The 23,421-nt window shown below is 38.7% G+C and overlaps 1 protein-coding gene and 1 long non-coding RNA gene across 2 annotated transcripts in view; one reads left to right on the forward strand and one right to left on the reverse strand.

Moving 5' to 3' along the window:
- The window catches only part of MAP7D2 (MAP7 domain containing 2), an 85,336-nt gene extending 69,337 nt beyond the window's left edge, over nt 1–15,999 (forward strand). The window contains exons 9-17 of the mRNA XM_072849033.1: nt 6,874–7,106; nt 7,493–7,619; nt 8,880–9,084; nt 9,228–9,332; nt 10,608–10,661; nt 11,316–11,394; nt 12,091–12,277; nt 13,931–14,210; nt 14,814–15,999. Of these exons, the coding sequence (XP_072705134.1) occupies nt 6,874–7,106; nt 7,493–7,619; nt 8,880–9,084; nt 9,228–9,332; nt 10,608–10,661; nt 11,316–11,394; nt 12,091–12,277; nt 13,931–14,180 (1,240 nt within the window). The 3' untranslated portion in view covers nt 14,181–14,210; nt 14,814–15,999. The remainder of the gene's footprint in view (nt 1–6,873; nt 7,107–7,492; nt 7,620–8,879; nt 9,085–9,227; nt 9,333–10,607; nt 10,662–11,315; nt 11,395–12,090; nt 12,278–13,930; nt 14,211–14,813) is intronic.
- LOC140645567 (uncharacterized) lies at nt 319–7,779 on the reverse strand. The gene is made up of 3 exons (XR_012040027.1): nt 7,395–7,779; nt 6,893–6,974; nt 319–545 (listed from the first exon to the last, which is right to left on the reverse strand). It is a non-coding gene; the product is annotated as an uncharacterized lncRNA (long non-coding RNA).
- Nucleotides 16,000–23,421: the final 7,422 nt, after the last annotated feature.

Raw genomic sequence — 23,421 nt, forward strand, 5'->3', positions numbered from 1 at the left:
TCAGCTCTGAGTGCATAGCCCTTTAATGGAGGATGATTTCGTGTGTGAATCTAGCATTAGACAAAATACAGGAAACAATCTGACTCTGGGCATTCTTTCTGTTTTAGAAGAATGCAACTTGCATGCAACTGGGAAATTGGAATTCTTGGTTCATGTTATAGGGCTACAAATTCTCAGACTTTCAATATTATATATATATATAATGTCGTCAGATGCTGAACTACGTAAATTTTGTGAAGAAAGGAATGATATGAAATGTTAATGACAATCAGCTTTTTTATTACAATTTTGAGCAGATCATTGTCTAGTGGCACTACAAAATATACAGAGGAAAGTTTGAGCTATAAAAATGTATATTATTCTGTAAGTACTGATATTCCCCCTTCAGAATGCATCTTTCAGTTCACTCAGCCAGTATGAAAGACATCATATCAGGAGACACATTTAGTTAAGCAAAATGATTGGTGGGAAATGGATTGCTGAGAGTGAAGCAATTCTTGATGGGCAGGCATTGAAAAGGTTGGTGTAGCTTATCATAGACACATCTGGGGAAAAAAGAAAAAGATTTTGTGAAACAAACAGATGTTTAGTGTTTCATGAAAAAAGTATGCCCTGTCGTAATTTGTAGCACTAATTTCCATAAAAGGTTAGGCAAAGATGGAGACTTTTTTCCCAGAGGTGCAAATTACAAGAACCTTTTTATAGTAAAAAGTTTTCGTGCCTATAAGGAATATAAACTACTGTTTTTAGAGGAAGAAGCAGATGTCGTAGGGAGGAATTAAGAAGCCTACTGGTGGGTTTCTGAGCCACAGTAGTTATTCTTTTTTTTTTTTCCTTTTTTTCCTCCCTCTCTTCCTCAAGAGAATCTGATTCTGACCACTGCTAGAAATGTATTACTTGAGCGTTTAATCTTAACATGGCCCAATTAGAACACCCTCCTTGACCTTATGAGAGATACAGTAAATAGAGTTTAAATCCATGTTTATTGCTGATTGCAGAAGACAGTTCTGCTTCAGCACTCTCGAAACTTCCCCTCAGAAATTTAAAATAAAATAAAAGAAGGTGTCCTGATCACCATATTATATTATTATATAAAGATATGCATTTCTTCATACAACTCAAATGCCAGATAATGATATGGCTGGTCAGTGGATTTAAATACAGGCAGTCAGGCTTTTGCAGCCTTCCTTTAGATTGTATAATCTTACCTTTTAATTTAAAATTAACTGTGGAACTTAAGTATAATTTTAATATGACTAAATATGTATACAAATATTCATTCTCCTTGCAGACCTGACAATCTTTTACAAGTTTAATCTTTCTCCTTCCAGCACACCATATGGCCAAAAAAATACTCTGGAAGAAATAAGAATATGTATTGTACAGCATTAGTAGTTAGTGATCCTGCATAGCACCTTAATGTCAAAAGCTGTTGAGGAAAGAATCAAGTATGGCCAGTGATTTAGATTATAATTAGCTGTATGCATTTTTCTTCTTAAAAGTATGTGACTTGACATTCAAGTTTTCTTGGTATTGTTCTAGTTGGTAGTTCTTCACAGTCTTCATTTTGTTTTGTGAGTGGTAGTTGCTTGTCTTCTTTATATGTTATTTCATTATTTATTAATTAAAACGCTCTTTTTATCATGGTAAAGTAACTGAAACAGGCTCAAAAAAGACAATAAAACTTCAACCTAAAGAGAGACAGTGATTGATGGCAGAATAGATTCGGAGTAATTACGTAAATAAAATACAAATGTTTGAAGATGCAAATTTTTACTGAGAAAGCAAAAAAAATCAGCCCAAAACATAATGTCCAAGGCAAAATGAGTGAACAAATGTGGACCTAAAAAGGAGAAAAGAGGGGAAAAAAATAAAAATATGTTGAGCAATAATTAAAAGCAAGGAAGGAATTCAAAGCTTGAAGATATTTGAAGAAGTAAATATATCAAGAAATGTCTCACAAAAAAGAAACCCAAAACTATTGCTTTGAATCCAGTGTGGATCAGTTGACAAAAATGAAAGTTAATGGATTAGAGAGCTGGGATAATTGAGAAATTATATTTTATTTTTACAATTGTTATTGGATACTGATTGTGTAAAGTGTTCGTGTTCTTCAGATCTTTCACAAGATCAATAATACCAGGTTTTTTGGTAAAATTTTTTGATACTTTGTCTTCCAAGATCTATACAGTAATCGGTTTATTTTTGCAGTATCCCTCAGAGAATAGTTAAGTGTCCAATCTTATAGATTGGCAAAGCAATAAAGCCTGTGTCCTTCACATGTCTTTGGGTAAATAGTCCCTTTGAAATCAATGGGACCTGACTGAATCAAGAAAGTAGGATATAGTTTTAAGTGTCTTCAGATAAGCCATAGTATAAGCCAGTGAATAAAAATGGAAAGCTCTGACAAGCCTCTATGTTACATTATTTTGCCAAAGCATTACCTTGTGTGAGAAGGAGAGAGGGGCAGGGGGGAAGGGAAAAGGGAATGCAGCACTGCTGGTGGGCAGTGATTCTTGGTTCATTTCCAGTTCCCAGTCTGCGTCGCTGTCCTTTGCTCACAGTTTCACTAACTGAACCCGTAACTTGGTGGTTCTTTTGGGCGACATCCCACTGCAGCCATTGGGACACACTTTGACATCAGAAATGCACGTGCTCAATCAAATTACAGAATACCAATGAAATATGAACCTAGAGTAGTACAAAAAAGCCCAAACTTTTAAAAGTTTTTAAAACGACCTATTAGAAAGGTGTCTGCATGTGATGAATTCCTCACAGAAGTAGCTTCTATGTACTGCAGTGACCTAGTTTTAGATTTCATTTGATATGCGCTACATTTACAACTCTTGATCTTTGGTTTGCCTTGGAAAGATAAAAACAATGGGTAGAATGTTGGATCAAGACTATTTTGAGAGTTGTTTTTTCAGCAGCTAGCTAGAGAATGGGCCAACTCAAGATTTTTGAAAACATCTGTAATAATGCAGCTATCATAATAACTATTCTATAGGCCTATGCTGAGTTTGTGCCCTTTTAAGAAATGTAAAAGAGAAATGAATCTGTCTCTGGCTAGAAAAGATCAAAACTAAGAGTGAAAGAAAACTGCTTTGGAAAAATATCACAGGTAGTGGAGCAAAAATGTCAGAACCCAAGAATAGCTTGTGATCAGAGAGCGCAGAAAAGCAGAACGCAGGCTTGAGAACATGCAAGTCCTTGGTGTGGTTTCAGCAGAGCTTTTGTTGAATTAATAGGGAGATGGTGGGGGGGAAATGCAGCTCTGGCATTGCGGCAGATTTCTGATTTAGTCAGCCTTCTGCACTGCTGTAACCAATGACCTGTCACGTACCTGGCTTTTCAAGAAAGCACGCTCTTCTCTCCCTTGCTCTTTATGGACAAAATTGGATGTGACCTCTGACTCGTGTGCTACATGTACTTTATTTTCTATGCTTAGCAAAAGTAAGCTCAGAACCCTTCTTGTGCTCTTCCTGAGACATTCTTCTGCAGTATAGGCTATCCCTCTTTTAATTAAATAAGAGCCATTATAATTTAAGAAGCAGTGGATCCTCAGACCTGATAGAGGTTCTTGCAGTGCATGTAGGGGTCATGATGAGAATGGCTTCTTACAAGCTGCTGCACCCATGTCAACACAGGGTGGTTAGGTCAGAAAACTAAGACCTTCTGGAGTGAGGAAGATGCTTCCTGTACTTCTGTATTCCCCTGTAAAATCTAGTGACCGAGATGAGTGAACTTTCAGACAACTAACATGCTACCACTTCTTGGATTCTGGGGAGTTGTCATCTTAATTCTCTGATCCTCATCAGGCACACGTCTGTGTTCCCGCACTCTTACCAGGGTTTCATTACATCCCTTTCCTTTTCTCCCAAGGCAAAAATAAAACATTTTTTAAACCTAAGCGGACCCCTATGCAAGCGTTTATACATTTTCCCTTAATAATCCTATTTTTCTGTCTTCACAGTCAAGTTTGGCCCTTTCTGGTAAAAAGTAGCATAATTTAAATACTGTTAGAGTGGGGTTTTTTCTAGTAACAATTCTGCCTGTGTCTAGGAATGTTAAAGATGCTAAGTTGACAATATGTTTTAAATACAAGGGAGAAAACAGTGTTTATTTAATACTTTCTACTGGCATCCAATAAATTATTTAAAATTTCTGAAAAAATATTCTTATTCCTCATGGTCTTTCTCAGCTTTTCACTCCTTGCACTACACTGTTGTCCTTGCAGTAATTGGTCTTTTATATGCTTCTCCCTTTTAGTTGCTTTAAAACAAGCAAAGCCATACTTCTTTGTTCTTCTGGCCAAAGAGTTGTAAGAAAAAAAATCTGTAGGTCTAAAAGCTCAAAGATGCATTACTTGAGTAATAGATTCAGCACATGTTTCTAGTCCAACAGGTAAGTTGTGCAGCAAGTCTGCTCTAATTCCTATGCAGTGCAAGATACATAGCTCTCATGACTAGACTCCTTCCTCCCAACCTCTTTAATTTGATTGTCATGTCTTTATTAGAGAACAATTACTTCTGTGCTAATGCTGCAAATGACTCAGCCTTAGTTATGTGACTGTTTTGCTCCTCCTGTCACAACAAGTTAAATAAAAAGCATTGCAAGGAAGGTGTGGTAAAGTTGGAAATGTAAACCAAAGACAGTGAGAAGGGACTATGCTTTGAAGAAGTGTCTCATTAGCAAGAAGCATCCTCTGTGCTGTAGAGAAGCATAAGAAATGTTGTTTGCTTTTTATTTACACATTATATTTTTATGAGATGCAGTTGGAAACGACTGTAATGGTGAGGCTCATACGAGATGTACATATGTAGATGGGGCCTTGAAATCTCTGCCTTTGTCTTTAGGAGGACCTGGGAATCCATCTACATCCTAAAGAGAAAACTAAAGACAATGCTAAAACCAGATTTAGTCAACACCAGCCAATCTCATTGGCTTCTCCCATTGCTGTTTTTTTTTACAAGAGCTGGAAACAGGCTTGCCTGTCCACATCTTCCAAAGCCTGTTTCTGTCAGGGAGCAGCAGGAGCAGGCTGCCCTGCAAGGCAGGGTGAACCAGGAGCTGTGGGTGGCAGCAGGGCAGACAAGGACAGGGACCTCACCCACAGGTCCCCATCCCACAGCAGACAAAAGAAGTGACCAGGGCAGGTCTGGTGATGGTGACAAGGGTCAGCCAAGAGTCCAGTGATAGCCAGCAAAGGCCTTAATGAGGTAGGTCCAAGGACAAGCCAGGATGTCAGGTCAGGATCAGCAGGTTAGAAGGCTAGGTACCGGTGTACCTACAGCTTAGCTCAGGCAAGGACTAAGGGCGAGGACCTGAGCTGACAGGGAGCTCCTGGGCCTGCGGGCAGAGGGTACCTGAGCTGAACTTCAAATTTAGTTGGGTGCTACTGTTCCACCAGCCCAAGGGCTTTTTGGAGTCTGTGATGGCTCTTCAGTGGCAATAAGAGAGTACGGGTGGTGCAATACTCTGCAGTCTTTTCCTCCCCACAAACTGGGCAGCTCTGAATAAACTCCCTGTATTCTGGTGTCTCAACCTCTTTCACGTGCAGCATAATATGTTAGAAAAGAACCCTTTCTTCTCCTGAATTCTTGAATTTGGGGGGGGAAGTTGAAAGACATTTAATTTTTGTCTGCTCTGTAATGCAAATGCTGTTCTGGTTATAATAGTCTCTGGCCACACAATACTGTAGCTACATCTATACAAATCTTTCCACTCTAGTTCATTAATTTTCAGCCATTGTCCATGTTTTTCATGCTTGTGGTCTGCCAGAATGAGTGTATAGTCCAGAAAACTTGTTGTAGTATATGAAAATCTATATTGTGTAGATGAAAAAAGTGATAAGGGATAATACATTTATATCATAATTGCATATCCATGAGGAAGGTTGAAACTACATGTATAATGTTCACTTTAATGTAGGATTATTTCTTCAAATGGAACTCTCATAAATCATTATTTTAAGATTGTAATCTCTTTACTTTTATACCACTTAGTCACACAGCCCAGCCTTTCTTGATGTTACAAGTATTTATTGCTAGTTACTGGTGTTACATAAATAGTGAATGGTGTTTGTAGTTTTATATTTCCTTGTAATCTGTTCTCTTTAATGCACACATTTTCAGTGAATATCAAGTATCTTTTCCTTTCTGCTTTCCCAGAGATGACTTCAAGGTTATCATTTCACCAAAAGTATGTAACAGTCAAATGAGCCGTCGGCTGCATTGCTGCTGTGCATTGCCATCACAAGTGCAGCCGTGTAAAAGGTTGCAGGAGCTGAGTTTCGAGCCTTGAGTCTGTTGTGTTGGTGCTGATTAAAGCACTAACTGAAACAGTGGAGCTGACTGTACAATGCTTTGGTCAGTTCTGTCTCTTTTTGTGGTGCCCAGCTTTACCTTGGTATATAGTAATATTTGGTGCTGTTTTGGAAAATCAGATACTGTTACAAAAAGACCATGTTTGAGAAGGCTGTATTCAGATGAAAGCAGCACATTGCAACTCATAATTGCTGCAGAGAGCAAGCAGCCATAGCTTTGCTTTAAATGTTGAGGTGGACTACTGAATACAGGAATGTTGACAAAATTGTTATGAAATGGCCATTATGAAAGTTATTTGGTTTAGGAAGTACACTGTCATACATGTTTTCTACAACTTGGATGGTGTTATTGGTCTTTTTAAATGAGAATTTTCTGTAGTCATTTGCACTTGCATGGCAATTCCATGCATTTCAGCAGGGATAACTGCTGAAAACAACTGATATTACTATGTAGCCAGAGACAAGAAAGAATGATATACATAAAGACAGAACTCAATTTCAAGTTGCATAATAAATGGCCTGTTTTGATTTTTGTTTTCCCTCATCAGGACAGTTGCAAAGACTTACCCTCAGTCTCCTAAAAACGCCAAACAATATCCAGCTTCTCCTGTGAAGCATCGTGCTACTTCTAATCTCAACCAGGAAACACCTAAGAAGAAAGCAGACAAGGAGAAAGAAAATGTCAGTCGTCAAAAATCCCCAGGAGCACGCACTGATGAGGCAGGCCAGGTGGCTTCTGAGAAGCATGTGCCTTCTGCAGGAAAGACTGAAAATAGTGAAGGTGAGTCTTACTGCAAGAATAAATGGAAAGGTATTGGGGGTCCGTGAAGCTTTTAAACAGTGATGAACTGTTCTTTTTATGAAGCTGCTCAGTCATGGGTCTATGAGAATGTGTAAATGTACATACTAGAACCAGTAAATGTATAGTTTTCACCAGGGTTACCCATGTATGTAAAACACTTGTTAATGAGGATGTGAAAATGTTGAAATCCAGGGATGCCCTTACCTGTCCCATATTCTATCTGCTGAAAATGCTGATGTATGCTTTTGAAAAGTAAAGGTGTCATACCAGCATGAACCAGGCCCATTTTAGCCTCTCCAAGTGTGGAAGTGCTGGGCACTCTCAGTTCACTGCGTAACTTTCCATCCTTGGTCGTCTTCTCCCAGGGAAGATCACGGCAGGAACAACTGACGCAGAAGAAGCTGCAAAAATTCTAGCTGAAAAAAGACGACAGGCCCGCCTGCAAAAAGAACAAGAAGAAAGGGAGAGACAGGAAAGGGAAGAACGGGAGAGGTATCTCTGTTGATTTGTGAAAACTATTACCTAATATTTTAACCCGTATCATTGAAGACGCTTGAAACTGTGGTGGTTTTAGAATCAAGGTGGGAGCTTACATATAAGTGTTCATTTCTTTCAATTTGGACCCATAATTCATAGTGTCTTTTGCAGTCTTTATGACTAGTGAAGTTAGAAAATAATAATTTGGCCTCTTTAAGAAGCCTGAAGAAACTATTACTCATCCAAATACTTCAGGTATGTCCATACTGCAGTGTGGACATACCTGAAGTATATTATTTTGTAAAAAAAAAAAAAAAAAATTTGAGGCAATTTTAAATGGGCTAGTCATATTAGAAGAAACAGTCTTGCAGTAGTAGTATATGCCTTAAATGGCAAGGCTTGTATCCTTCAACAAATTAACCTGAAGCTTATCTCCCTGCCCAACTCTGTTGTAGGCAGTTGAGGGCTTTAAAAGTGTGGGCACAATGAAGGTTGCTGTGTCTAAGCAGTGAAATTCTGGCTCTGTTCTGAGAGCAAGCTTTTAGGTTGCTCTCCACATTGGATGCTGGTTTCAAGTGTCAACAAATCATGCCCTTCAAGCCCCTAATATTAAATCACTAACTCTGCATGTCTAAATTTAACTTTGTTCTTATTGAAAACATGGGCGAGAGGGGAAATTTGGAAGTATTTCCTGAATCCCTGCTATGCAAGGATAAGAATGACCAGTTGTCAAAGCAGCTCTTGAATGTGTTGGCAAAGGAGCATGATGTCCCTGAGTGGACCAAGGAACAATACAGGTGGAATTTAGACCCACTCTTTCTAGTGTACCACTGTGTTTTGTGGACTTAGTTTGCTGCTACTTATCCAATCTGTTTATCTTTGGCTGAAACGAAGGCAAAAAGTACTTGCTTGTTTGTTGATAACCAGCATTCTGGGTATGAAGTACAGGGGAAGAGGGATGGTTTTATTATTGAAGGCTCTAATTGAAATTAGAATGGAAATGTTTTCTTTTCTTTGGCACCTTTTTTTTCAAGGGAAACTGTAATTTATAGGAAATATTTTAGGCAATGAAAATAAGATTGGAATAAAAGTTTCATAGCAGCCTGAATTCTGGGCATGTGCTCAACCTCTTTTCTGTATCTTGGCATTTTTCATGAAAATGGGTGCTGATGCATATATTATCAGTTACTGCTGATTGCATGCCATACATACAATAGGATTCATGCTAAACAAGATGAAACCTTTTAAACATACTGTTATTGGGTTTTTTTGCAGGCTTGAAAGAGAAGAACAGAAAAGAAAGGCAGAAGAAGAAAGACTTCGTCTAGAGGAAGAGGCTCGTAAGAAGGAGGAGGAAAGAAAACGTGAAGAAGCAGCAGCTAGAAAAAAGGCAGAAGAGGAAGCCAGGAGAAGAGCTGAGGAAGAACAAATGCTAAAAGAAAAGCAAGAAAAAGAGCTCCAAGCCAAACTCGAGAAACAGGTATCATCTCAAACACAAATGTGAAACTTTATATACATATATATGTATACATATATTTATATATACATATAAATAAATACTTTATAGTATCTGGTAATCTGCCTGAAATAATGGCCCTGTCATATTTTACACATTTTGATTAGAGGGAAGAAGCAGAAATCAAAGCCCGTGAGGCAGCTGAACAGCTTCGTCTTGAAAGGGAACAAATCATGCAGCAAATTGAGCAAGAAAGACTGGAGCGGAAGAAGGTAGATATTTGCGTCTCATTTAAGATAATTATTTCATTTCTTGTTTAAATACATAATCCAGGAAGTACCCAATAGTATCTAGAAATAATAATCTGGAGGGATTACAGATTGATATTTATGCCTAACTTAGTATTTGCTACGTGCACGCGAGGGGAAAGTGGACATCAAAATTTGTAACGAAGTGGAATTGCCTAAGGCAAATTACTTTCTACTAGGCACTGAACAAACACAGAATTAGCCTCTACCCACAAAGTTAAATGCCTGAGACAAACAAGGCATTGCATGCCAAGGCAAATATGGATTGCTGCCCAACCCAGGACATCACAGACTATTGAGGAACATGAGTGACTTTGTTTTAAAACTTACTCAACAAAAGCTCTGTGTCATTAATTGAGAAAGTTAATGTGATTAACAAACAGGTTTTCTCCCACCTGGCTTGTTTCTGGTTGCATTATGCAGAGGCAGCAGGGCTGTCTGGCCACTACTGCACAAGGAAATGGCTGGAGCCGCATAACTTAGCTTTATCTGCAGCTCTGTGGCAGGAAAGAGAGAACAACTGCAGAGCTGCAGAACCTCTGTCTGGTTATAAAAGGTCATCTTTCCATATATGTTGTTCCAGTATGTTATTTTTAACTGTTTACCACTGAGCTGGAGGCATGTTGCAGTTGCAGATTAGAATACCAAACCAAAGTGTCTTTAAATCTGAAATAGTTTCCTTTCACACAGTAGCGCAAAGAGACAGGGTTTGCTGGGAAGGGGTTTTCTAATGAACAAAGAAGGGAAAAAAAAGTATTTTAGGGTAATGCCTTACACATTTCCAGCAAGAATAACTTGGTATTTTATTAGATATAGAATAACAAGAATAACAAGGTATTTTGTTTTACCTTCCATTCCAAAAAGCCTAACTATTTTTAAAGGAACTATTTGGAAATAGTTTGAAAAGCTGAAAATAATAGCTGTTGGTTTTAAATAAATGTCTTGTTCCAGAGCTGAGCACAACTCATAACTGCAAACACCTGATGTTAAAACATTTGTATCTAAATTGCATCTACTGAGAAAGCCATGTTCTGTGAGACTGATATGTGAAAGCCAGCTCCCCGGTGTTTTGTATCATTTGTTTTCTTTATTTTTCTTACTTATCCTCCCTTTTTCAAGACAGGCAGGGTCATGACAGTAGAGAAAAGTTTTTCTTTTTGTCTTTTTTTCTCCTTTATCAGTCTCTTGTGTTAAATATTTTGTCTGCCTTCTCATCCTCTGATTTATTTTGATTTCTAGAGAATAGATGAAATAATGAAGAGAACAAGGAGGAGTGAAACACCAGAAATAAAGGTATGAAACAGTGTGTGGTTGCAGGGGTTTTTTGTTTTGTTTTGTAACCCATACGTGAAAATTAAATTCTAGAGTAGTTCCATGTTAGTAGGTGTACTTAGGTACACTCTACACCCAAATTTTAGTTGCATTTCGAACTGAGAATGACTGTTGCTGTGTCACAGTTGTTGTGCCACTTCTACAGAGACACAGTTTTATGCAACTGTTGCAGACTTACCTCCCTCACCTCACTTACCACTCTCCCTTACCTCACTATCTGCAAGATCTGGCAAGAGTCTGTTCCTGGATGCTGGAGCTGTAATGTTTGCTGCTGTGATGTATCTTTTCTTGCTTTGTGCCTGCCAGGAATGTAGGATTGAGAACAAGGTAATTGTGTCTGGCGAGGAGGTGACAGAGTCAAGTTTTCACTTCTAAGTTTTCTACTAAGGAAACTCTTTCTTCAGTTACTTGCAGAGTATGTTTTCTTTTTGAAGTAAAAAAAAAAAAACCCAAACCTAAGCCTAATTAAAAAGGAAAAAAAAAAAAATTATCTTGCTGTCGATGACCTTTGACCACCCTGTGGCCCTGGGCAGTCTCACAAGTTTTGAGTCCAGTCAGTTCCATGAAGGTTACAGTCCTTTTGTCTAATACAATTAACTCATTACTTGATTACAGAAGGAAGAGCCAAAACTGGAGGTACCATCAACTTTGAATGTGGAAAAGCAACCAAAGGCCCTTGTTCTCAACCAGCCAGGTAAAAATCACCGTATTTTTCTGACCTGTTTTCACAGTTAGTTCTTTTCAGAGTTTTGTAACCTCAGACAGAGCACTGTGTATTATCACAGGTTCTTTGCTTTCATCTCTACAGCTACATTTGTGTCAGTGACAAATGTTAGAAACTGGGGACTCAGCTTTGTTTTGCCACAGAAGCAGAAGAAAGTTTCTTCTCCATTTTAGTACCTGACATAGCATTTCTGTAAATGAGAAGTTCCAGTCTGCCAATAGGTTTGGTTGCTGCTATCTACCTTCAAATTTTGTAGGAAGAAAATTTTTGCACATAACCAAGCTTGCAAGCTTTTTATAGCATTGCTCTAATTTGACTTGACGAAAAAGGCATATGTATTTAAAGAATTATTAAAGAAAATATAGATAAATGCCAGATATGTATATTTTGTTTACTTCCCCAGGCTAAGGCTTTTAGTACATGACATAAAAGATAATACATTCTCTTCCTGTTTCCTCAAATTTAAAAGATGTAGCATAAAGAGCAATTTTAGCGTGGAAGAGAGGATTGACAGTATAGTATGATGAGTCATAGATGAGACTGAGTCGTACTGCATTGTCAGTCTTCCTTTCTACTTGACCTACAACTTAAAAGCATTTGTGATTTTTTTTAAACTATTTAAATAAAGAAGTTGCTACTGTCATAATTTCTAATATTCTTTTATAGAGATCAATGGATTGGCAAGCTGCCTGAAAAATAAAAGCTTAGAAAGTGCTGCCTCTGTAATCCCTTCCCAAGATGTAGTTGCTAATGGACTAAAGTCAGTTCCAGGACTTATTCAGCTGGAAGCTGTTGATGGGAAATCTAACAGCATGGAAGATTCAACAGATGAGGTTCAGTCCATGGATGTGAGGTACAGACCGTATCTACCAATAGAAATTGTGGAATTCATATTAGACACACAAGAAGTTTTCTGTTTCATTTGTTAATACTTCACTACTTTACTTCTCACCTACCCCACAATGTAGCAGTCAGGTGTCTACTGTGTCCACTCTGTCAAGATGCAAATTGGTTGTTTCAGACAAGAGTCAACAGAACCTCATCTCACTCTCATGTATTTGGTGGGGAGGGAGGGCTCTGAAATCCTTCTACAGTCCTTACTTATGGATTCCATACAAGTTTGCCCAAACCTTTCAGATTGTTCTGTGAAAGTAGCTACTGTAGATATTGCCAGGTGTCACCATTTTTTTTATTTGTGTCAAGACTGCATAGCTATGATGCATGAGCTTTTCTCCCTCCATACAAACAGAATACAGAAAATAATTAATTTAGTATTTTAAGTACTTAACTGGAACAAATGTATGGAAATCAGTAAATAACTTCGTTCGTGTTAGTGTTAGATTGTGATGGAAGGACTTGCAGGAAAGAAGGAAGTTGATAATTTAAGGCTGCTATGAGAAAGCTAGCTCTGAATTTTAAACATGAAATTTTTATATGGTGCTTCCTTAATCAGCAAGCCAACTTAACCTCTCCTACTGTTTCAGTATTTCCAGTAAATCTGCATAAATACATAAGAAATACCCTACTGGGACAGACCAGAATTCCATCTAGCCCATGATTTGGTCTTAGAGTATCAATAAGGCAAACTAGTTAGGGAGAGCAACTGAGCCCACCACTTTCTGCAATCCAAGACCACACAGAAGTGTTACATTAGGGATGTTAGAGGGTACAATTCTGCCTTGCCCTTTGAAATATCCACTGATGGACCTGTTGCCCATGAGTTTATCCAACTCCTTTTTCAACCTGCTGATAATGGTTGCATCCAGGACCTCATCTGGCAGCAAGTTCTGCAGTACAGTCTCACTAGGTAAATTATATTCTTTGATGTGTGTTAAACCCAGCCTCTTACTAGTGTCGTTGGGCACCCCCTAGGTTTTGTGTTGCAGGATTTGATGCACAATAGTTTTGCCCTCAACTTATCCACCACTCCTTCATGGTTTTAGAAATCTTTGCGAAATCCTTCCTGTGCCTTCTCTTCTCCAAACTGAAATGCACTAGCTGTGCTAGTCTTGGCAAAGCATCAGCTGGTAGCAGCACTTCATAAATTAAATTCTAGGATTTTTAATGTCTGAAGTATTTCATAAGGTCATAAGAAATAACTTTTTATTTAAGTTGTGAAGTGCAAGTGCTTTAGGTAAATGTTTGCAGGGTCAGGACAATAATTTGCAAGATGCAATAAACATTTAAGTAAGGGAATGGTGCAGGGACTGAAGTAATGAGTTAGCAGTAAACTACCAGAAGCATGTTTTTAGGAGATGAGCATTCACATCACACAGCTACCACAAACCTTAATCTTTAAGGAATATAGATTAAGTATGACCTTCCATCCTGAACAGAGTTACCTCTTTTTGTTTGGATTGGGACATATTCTAGGTAAAGGCTTGCTGCAGCTGGCCTTAAGATAAGTGGTAGGTTTTGGGCAGACAGAAGATTAATTTGGTTGTTGCTTAATGAAAAGTTACATCTCTCTTATTCTGCATCTTCCTTTTGTTTATCTTTTGTATAGCCCAGTTTCAAAAGAAGAACTTATCTCTATCCCGGAATATTCACCCATGAATGAACTCATGCCTGGTGTTTCTTTGGACCAAAATGGGACAAGTAATGCCAAGGCTCTTGAAGATCTCTTGGATTTCACAGGCCAAGCTACGTACTCCAAAATGTCCAGTGATACTATTAGCCTAGATGACTGTAACAAGAACTTGATTGAGGGATTTAACAGTCCAGGCCAGGAAAATACACTTAATTCTATCTGTTGACAACCTCGCTTTTCAGCAGAACAGATAAAGGTACAGTATTGTGATAAACAGATATGATAAATTGCTGTGATTACTTATGAGCTTCCGAGAAAAATATAGCAGTTGTAAACAGCATATGTGGAGAGAGGAATAAAGCTGGTCTCCTAGATATTTAAATTCAGCATAATCTTTCATATTTGCAGCTCTCTGTAAATTGGCATCGTATGCAAACTGAGTGTATCCTAGCAACCAAAAGTACCTGGTAAATGGAAACATTTCCTTTATCCATTCAGAATATAGTGAGAAGAGTTGCTTTTTTTTTTTCTTCATTACTATAATACCTTTCCTATAAGTCTTTAGAGCCTATTTGCATGAAGAAAACAGTTAAAAGTGGGGCCAGCCTAGAGAATGATAGTTATTGTTGCTGCTTACTCTTTGCTGCTGCTGTAAATACTTGCAGCACGGTGTAGAATCACTTATCCCGGAAAGCCTGCAAACAATTCGAAAAAAGCATAGTAGGCTTCAGTGACAGTTTCAAAGTACAATGCCACAGTCAACTTTTTTTTGAAAGGGTGTACTCTAAATTACCAAACTGAGGTCATCTAACTTGCATAGCTGACGTGATATTCTTCTCTCTCTTTTTTTAATTGACAGAGGTAGCAATTTGTGGAGGATATATATCCCTGTGATGCTACTGGCAGTAAAATATGAGCTTGTCACTTGAAAAAAAGCTTCTGCAGTCCTTGAACACTGGATTTCAAATAATCAGAGCTGAATATAACTTTGTCTTCCCAGGGAATATGTTGGATAACTGGCTGCTTTTGGTAGAAACCAATGATCTAGAGCCTTGATGGTTTCGGGGAAGACTGAGTGTGCATTAGAATTTGAGCTTTAGCTGCTAATAAAGCACTTATTTCTTCTTTTAATTTAAAATTCATCTCAACACTTCACTGTGATTTTTACTTGTGCATTTTATTTTGAAATAATTCTTCCTTAAGCTTTATCATACATCTTTTTAGACATCTTTTTCTTGTAAATAATGATGAGGTTTGCCCACAGTGCATTGAAATTAATATACTGTAGTTTTGTGCCTATCTTTTTTTGTCTTTAATAAGGAGTTATTGGCAACTTTTATGCAGGTGTATAATTCAAAACTATAGCTGAAGAGGCTTGAAAAATATACAACTGCTGGAATCAAAAGAGCCGCCTTACTGACTGTGGAGTGCAGGAGCTATCCCGTTACGGTTATGTTGACACGTTTAGTCACTAGTGGCACTTACTGGTTAATATTAATTAGTCTGGGAACGACTATCAACTATGTGTTTAAAAACATACTTGTGTAACACCTGTAAACAAAGTAGGCAAAATATGCCTAGTGTAATCCCTTAATATATATATAGTATAGCTGTAGTAGATCCAAGTGAGCAGTCGGGGGGTGAGATAACATGTTAATCTTTGAAGATGCAGACACTTGATTAATACCAGCAGGCTTTCTATCATGTGGAGAAGTATTTTGCCTTCCTATAGGCTCAACAAAACAAGATTTAGTCAGCAGCAAAACAATATGCAAATGTTGCAGCAGAAATACAAAGGCTGAGACACACATGGGGAACACTGCTAGCCCCCTTAAGGTTCTGTAAGCATCTGTATGGAAAAATTCACATCACAATGTATAAAGTCTAGACATTATGTGCCATACAGTGTTAACTTTATTTCTGTTGGTGAACTGTGATAACTTTATGCTAGATCATGTGCTGCTTTGAGGACACTTTTGTCCAGTTCCTTATAAGAATAAATTATAAATACAGCTCTCTCTGGACACTAACACAAAAGAAGAGAAAACTTGGGGGGGAGGGAGGGGTGTCTTTTTGCTTTTTTGTTTGTTTTTTTTCACATGTTAAGGGAGTTCACAGCATAGCTTGAGCTCAGTTGTAGCCCCGTTCTTGTGCTCTTTAAAGCCAGCAATGGGAAAGTAACCAATGACATTGTGTGATGTATAAAGAAATCATACCTACAACAATCCAGCTCTATTTATGTTAGTGTACTTCAGAGACATACTTTCTTTTGACTGTGCAGTAAGCTGTAGCATGGTACTGTGTCTTCCAAATTAGTCCTTCATCTATTTCCTAAATAATAAACAAAACCAGTTTGTTTTGCTGTGATACATTGTGTTTGACAAATGTCACATTATATTTTATTATGGTGTCATTGTATAACCTGTAGATTTCTGTATTTGCATGACCTGTATAGCATGTATAAAGGTGAAATACATTTTCATTTATGAATCTAACTTGTTTCTTAGCTTTTTTTTTACTCCCACCAAAAAGATGACTAATTTAAAAATACATGTATGTTAATTTGTTCTGAGGAGTTTTCTGAAGGAGGGTGTAATATTGAATGAAGGAGTGGTTGTCAGAGCGTCAAAATATTTCACCATTGTTTCCGTTGCCATATACTAATTTGCTTTCTGAGGTCTTAACAATACATGGTGAAAATGCAGACAGGTGGCAGAAGAGCCTTAAGGTGAGGGCTTCCAAACTGTGGCATCCAGGGTGCTAGTGACAGTATACAAGCCAGTTTGCAGCCCCAGCTTCTGCTCTCTGGGGTTTTACTTGGCAAAGAAAACAAGGAAAAGACAACTTGGGAGCCATGGCCAGTAGACACTGTTCTGTTGAGTGTGCAGGAGCTGTTCTGTAAGGGTACCCATAACATAAATGCTGAACTTCGCTTCAAGCTACATGCACATACTGCTGCTTAGAAAGAGGCCAGCCTGGAGCTGCTATTAGTTTTCTAGTGAAACACTGGGGGGAAACATGCTACAATTTTTTTTTTTTTTTAGTTGTAGCTTCAGTCAAAATTAAAAATTAGAGAATCTACTTTTATTATGAAGTACATTAACACTTTTCCACGGTGACAGTTCATCTCACTCTTATTAACTCCTGAATTGTTCATGTGATTTGTCCACTCAATTATTTACAAAGATTCAAGAAAGCATGATAAGTGAGTATTCATGAAGAAAGATATTGCATATTTTCCTTATATTTGCTTTCAAATGTAACATTACAAATTTGGCTGAATATCTGGAGCAAGTACTGTTAGCTGAGGGGTTAAATCGCTTCTACTTTTTGCTTTTGATGATGTAACTTCATACCAATACCATACCAGTGCTTGTTGCTGTGATTCAAGTCTGCGCAATGAGCTTTACTTTTAATTTGTCCATGGTCTTGAAACTGTGGTGAAGGATCACTAGTGATTCACACAAGTCCTTGGTAGAGCTTTTCTGCTGTAAAGCACTTGAGAATCAAGCTATGAGAAGCAAGAAAAGAAGAGTAGAGCAGTGATCCTTGAATGGATTTTTATAAATGGATTGGTAAATGGATGAAGGGATTTTTTTTTTCAGATTACTTTTATAAAGTGATCTGCAAAACATGATTGTACATGCCAAGAAGAATCGGGCACTGTTGCTGTCCTTTCCTAGATTTATTTTCAATAACTAGTATAACTATTAATAAGTTTCTAATACATAATGAAATAATACCTGTGAGGTAATTGGGCATCACAGTAGCTCTCTGATTAGGTTCAGCACTTTCTGTGGTGTTGCCCTGGGGAATGACACCCAAAGCTTGTCTCAGGCCTCAGTGAAGGCCCTGAGCAGAGGCCTCCTGGCTCCCCAGCGAGTTCATTTCCAAACAAAATGGCATCAGTGAAGGGTGGATCTGGACCTCCAGGCTGCATTTTCATCTGGTGAAGAAGGGCGGGGGGGGGGGGGGCAAAAATCATCCTCTCTCCTGTAATTGTAGAAATTATATGTGCGGAGGAAGCAACAGAAATAGCACGGACTGCTACTCTGGCTGGTGAGGTAGGGATCTTCCCTCTGCCACCTCTCACAAACAGAGCAGCTCCTCTCCCTGCTTCCCACCCTGCCACCGCCCCAGCCTCGCCAGTGCATACAGCTCGCGTGCCCCTGCCACTACCCCGCTTGTATTTCAGGCATCGGCAGCGTGGCACTGCAGCTCTTTTACTGCTCCGCAACCCCACGTGCCCGAGGGCACGCGGTGGCCTTCTCCAGCATCGGTCACAGCTGGTCAGAGGAGCTCGGGGTCCCAGGACACCTCTGGGGCTTCAGTGCCTGGAAACCCTAGCAGAAGACATCCTTCCCATAAAGGTTTAAACTGTGGTCCCTTCCCCATATTAAAATGTGAACAGTTTAATATTCAAGAGCTGAAGACCATTTACTTTGTGAGGTCTGTTTCTTGTTTGCTTTAAGCCATGGCCCATATCGCACAAGAGGGAGACTGTCCTGTAAGCGGCACACAACGAATCGGTGGGGATCTGCTGCTACTTCTGCTTTAGTGACCTGCGGGACTTATTCCTTGCTCCTCCCCTCTCCCTCCCTATGCAAGAATCACGTAGAGACCGAAAAACTCTGTTTGCTCTCATTTTAGAACAATGTTGTTCAAGCTGTTGGTTGCCTCCAAAAAGAACATGGAGAGTGGCGGTTCACCTATGCTGCCTCTGTGTGTCTGTGTGCAAGTATATATGAATGGCAGTTACCTGACATTTGGGGATGTTGGTTTTAGTATCAATATTAAATTCTGAAAAATTTATTACTGCTGGGCCACTATGCTAAAATCTGGAAAATATACTGTATATTATGACTGAATGCAATTTTCTCTTGATTTTCTTTTTAATCTTAAGAAAAACAGGTTTTAAATTCACTCAATCTCTCCAGAATACATACACTTAAAAATAATAGAAACCTTAAGGTATTCGGATGCATTTTTGTTATTGCTGTTAGTGGCAATAACGCCAGTCCAGAACACCACGAGCCACAGTGTTCATCTCTCCCTCACTTTTTTATCCCATCATTTATCTTATCCTTACGATCTCCTACAGCTGAAGAGTAGGTGATGCTGTTCACTCAGTTGGCCAATTTAACTTGTCTGTTGAAGCAACACATTAAGTGTAAAAGCCCTTAAAATTGCAGGCAGAAACACCAAGAGAAAGGATGTTTAAGCTTTTAAAATGATTACATGAAGTATTAGAGAATGGTTTCTTGACCACCAGAATAATTTTTGACACTTGTTTTCTTCTCTGTTGCCTTGCTTGTTCTCCAGCTTGTAGTAGTGAAGTAAAATAATATGTTTTATAGTATTTCTAATGATTCAAGACTGAGGTAGTAATGTTTTTAAAGTAGTGGGTTCGATGATTACCTGAAGCCTGCAATTTTCAGGATCAAAATAAACACTCTGGAAACAACTGTGTGATGTTCACTTGGGAGCTTTACAAAAATAGATGTGTATCCCTGCTGAAATCAAGCCTTAATGATTTCCAGAGGAAAAAAAACTATGATGCAGGAGAGATTCAATGAACAGAAGGCAATGGTAAGCAATGTGCTGCGTGATCTACAAAGTCCTTGCTCTAAGAATAAGTTTTAAAAATAATTGCATGAATAGCTCAAACCAGAAGCTACGCATTATCACCCGTATCTTACTGCTATGTCTAAAAGGAATAACTTGAAGTCAGTGGCAACTGTAGGTGATTGACGTTGTACAGGAATGGACCCAAGAACCTAAAATTACATAGCTGGAGAAAAAAAATAATGGGTGTGAGAGATGTTCACAATCAGGGAAATTACTCTGACAGTATTTCATTTTCTTCTAGAAATAACAGCCACTCTCACCAAATTCAATACATAAGCAGCACAGTAAGTAGGATCAGGGCAATATCTGTAACGCCATATTAACATTATGTTCACACATCCCTTTTCAGAATAACTTCTTTTTTAAAATACATCTGAAATCATTGTCTGAAATATTATTAGCACCTTAAATATGCAGAGCTATGGAGGTTTATACCAATAAATTCTATGGAGTTACTCCTAATTTTCTTGGTGTGAGATCTCAAGAACAGTTTTCACTCTTTCCTTTTTCTTTTTTTTTCTTTTCTTAAACCTCTTATCAGTTCAAATACACAAATCCAAGAGAATACAAATTCTGGTGGTTGCCTGCTGGAATTAGTTCATTCTCTCAGTTCCTGGACAAAGACTGTCCGCACCACAGCTGGCAGAGAAACAAAAAGTCCGAGGCATCTTTTGGAGACTGAATATCTGCAGTAGTGCATCGGGGACAGCAATGAGACACTGCTAGCATAGGCAGTACTACGGTCCTGGTCAGAAACAGCTAAAACTTCCCCAGTTGAAGACCGGGTCAGAATTTCTTTCCTTTTGGCAAGAAACATTTGCATTTCTAACATACATTTTTACAAGGTTAACTTATGCTGATGTTCTTGGGTCAGTGCCAGTTTTTAGGGCAAAAAGTGTCCTGTAGCAAATGAAACTGCTGGTGGATTTAGCAAATAAATGAGGTGATGGAATGAGGGAGGGGAAGCAGGATGGGTGAAGGTAACAGTCGCTGAAGAATGCTAAGATACTTTGCACATATTTACTACCAAAAAATTACTATTACAATTCCTAAGACAAATTAGTATCAGTCGTGCCCACAACGTCCTGTCAAGCTGGACATTTTGAAATTTGATCTCTCCTTGCTTTTTCGTCCTGCTGTTTCATTGCAATTTCTCCTTCTGTCACCCTTCCAAGATCTGGCTCTTGCACAAGCAAAGAAATGCAGCCTCTGTGCCTCTGCCTTCCTCCTCAAATTCATCTGCTGTGGCCTCTTGGGTGATAAGCCTGGTTCAAAGCCTTTGCTTTTAAAATCTTGTTACTGTATTTATGTCACACATTGGTGTTAATTCATACACTGAGATTGTTTTCATTGGTATATTGCCAAAATCCTACTGAGTTTACATGGGCCGTACGCCTAGCGGCAACGGCACAGTTTTCACATGTTGTTACAGGAAAGTCATTATAACCTCATAAATAAAACATACGGGCATCATTACGTCATGAGAGCCCAGCCTCGCTAAAGGCTCTCTTCAAAGAGTAATTTGGTGATACTATCGGAGCCAAGTCATGCAGTCAGTCATCTTCTCACGTTCCTTCAGGTTTTAATTAAATGATTACTTTACAGCTTTCCTTAAATTTCAAAGCTAAATAATGTAGGGCTTACTTCCTCAATTAAGAAGGGAATCGTTATCTGTTGCTCTGAGCCTAGACTGAAAAAAATATCACAGTCCCACAGAAAGCTGTTGAAGAAGGTTCTTATAACTGAACTAGTTTGGGTTTTTTGCCTTGTTCTGGACCAAATTCTTTCCTTGTCTGGATGAGGTGTTACAGATTTGAAGTTATTTTGACAAGTAACCTCAGGAGTTGACCTAAGCACCAGTATCTCAGTTTCTATAAAGTAAGAGAAACAGCTGGCGCTCCTTTGCTGGGGGCTTAGAGGTTTAGCTAATTTTGTTCCACTGAATGATAGAAATATATTTTTTATATATTAGAAGAAGTAAATGAGTAGCGTGCCTGCAAACAATTAGGCAGCTCGCTCTTGTTTCAAGACAGGAGACATGCTTTGCGGTTTGGCGAAAGTACTTTGATATAACTCAAAGAAAAAAAATGCCTGGATGTGCTAAGGGATAGGGGTGGGTGAGAAGTGGAAGAAGAAAGCATAAATGTGAAACTCCTCCAAAAGCAGAGATCAAAGTTAATGAAGCCATGCAAGTCTTATCAGGAGGCATAACAAGATAGTGAAGTACAAATAAAACATTTCCCTTTAGATATTATGAGAAGTTGGCTGGTAAAACCATGATTACCCTTGGGCAGCAGTTCTTGATGGTGGATCATGCCTTTGCAGATGTTGACTCCACCAGACCCTCTCTCAGTGCTCCGACATGCTTTTCCCCCTTTAAGCATTACTATCTACGGGCTCCGTCTGCAGACACCAAAATGAATTGTGTATGACAATCAAGCTTACCCGCTCCCTACAAAGAGCTTTTAATTTCATTTATCTGGTCCACCTCCGTGGAGAACAGGCATTCAGCAGCGGCTGCTGCAGTGGTGAGCCTGGCAGTGCAGGAAAGCCCAGGCAACACTCCCCAGCACGGCTCAGGCTCCCTTGCTCTGTCTGCTTCTGTGCCTGACGTTGCCAGGGATCTAGGAAAGTTTTATTTCCACTTTAAAAAAAAAAAACCTAACATAATATGGTTAAGCAAAGTTCAGCTCCGATAGCAATGTTTTATGTGGAAAACGAAATGCCTCCGTGAAAGAACAGATATGCAGGATCTGTCTGCTGTCGAGGGCTAGTTTCTGCGTTTGAATTCTAGGTGACTTCCGTTCATCATTTCCAAGTATTTAGCATGCAAACCGCAGCCATCCTCTTTCCAAAGGGAATGTTTACTAAATTAAACATTAAAGGAATATGAAAGCTATTCTCTATTCTAATGATACTTAATTAGAAAAAAACCATGGAAATAGATTAAAAGAATTAGTCTTAATAAGCAGTAATTGCCCAGTCTTGTGCAATAGAATAGCCTTCATAATTTAGAGATGGAGAATAATGGTTCTGTGGAACTACTAATGGATGCTGCTTTGAATATTAATCTAATTTGTAAAGTGTGTTTAAGCTCTTGTTTTGTTAGACTATATGGTCCCAACCATTGAGACCCTTGTACACTTACTTAATGCTATTCATCAGGATAAATGTATATTGGATCAAGACCATCTGAGGAGAATTCAAATAAAGAGGTTAATAATGAAGCTTAATAATTTAGTTTATGCAATGTAGAAGTTTACCATATGCACGTAGGGGTGGGCTGTCCGTAGTTATTTCTTTGGACCAGTTTCTGCTTCAAGTGAGGTGTCTGACCACTACACCAGATGAAGTAGGGAATAAACCCAAATATTTTCCTTCTGTTAGTTCGACTTTCCTAGTCTTGCGAATGAAGCCATAGCTGCCTATACAGTGATTACCCCGTGTATTGTAAGAGATATGCCAAACTTGTACTGCGCATTATCTGGTTGAGCCCCCCAGGCTGGCCTCGGTTTCGTTGGGAAAGTGCAGATTACCGGCATCTGCCCGCTTCCGTCTCGCTTGCTTAATCTAAAGCTCACCCTGCCCAGTTCTCACTCCAAGCTCCTATTAACAAAAATATCAACAAGGCGAGGAGGAAGCAAGCATTGTTCAGTGCAGCTTGCCACTGTATTTTGATGCCATATAGTTCAGTATATCTTTTGCAGTCCCTCTGAATTGGGAAAACACTACTACTAAATTTAAAAGTAATCTTACACTTCTACATGCTTCTCTTATGAAAATGTCCAAGTATTTTGGTGAAGACACAGGAAATTTTTTTGTATGGCAATCATGCGGGG

The sequence above is a fragment of the Ciconia boyciana genome, chromosome 1, assembly GCF_034638445.1.
Source record: "Ciconia boyciana chromosome 1, ASM3463844v1, whole genome shotgun sequence".
Taxonomy (NCBI): domain Eukaryota; kingdom Metazoa; phylum Chordata; class Aves; order Ciconiiformes; family Ciconiidae; genus Ciconia; species Ciconia boyciana.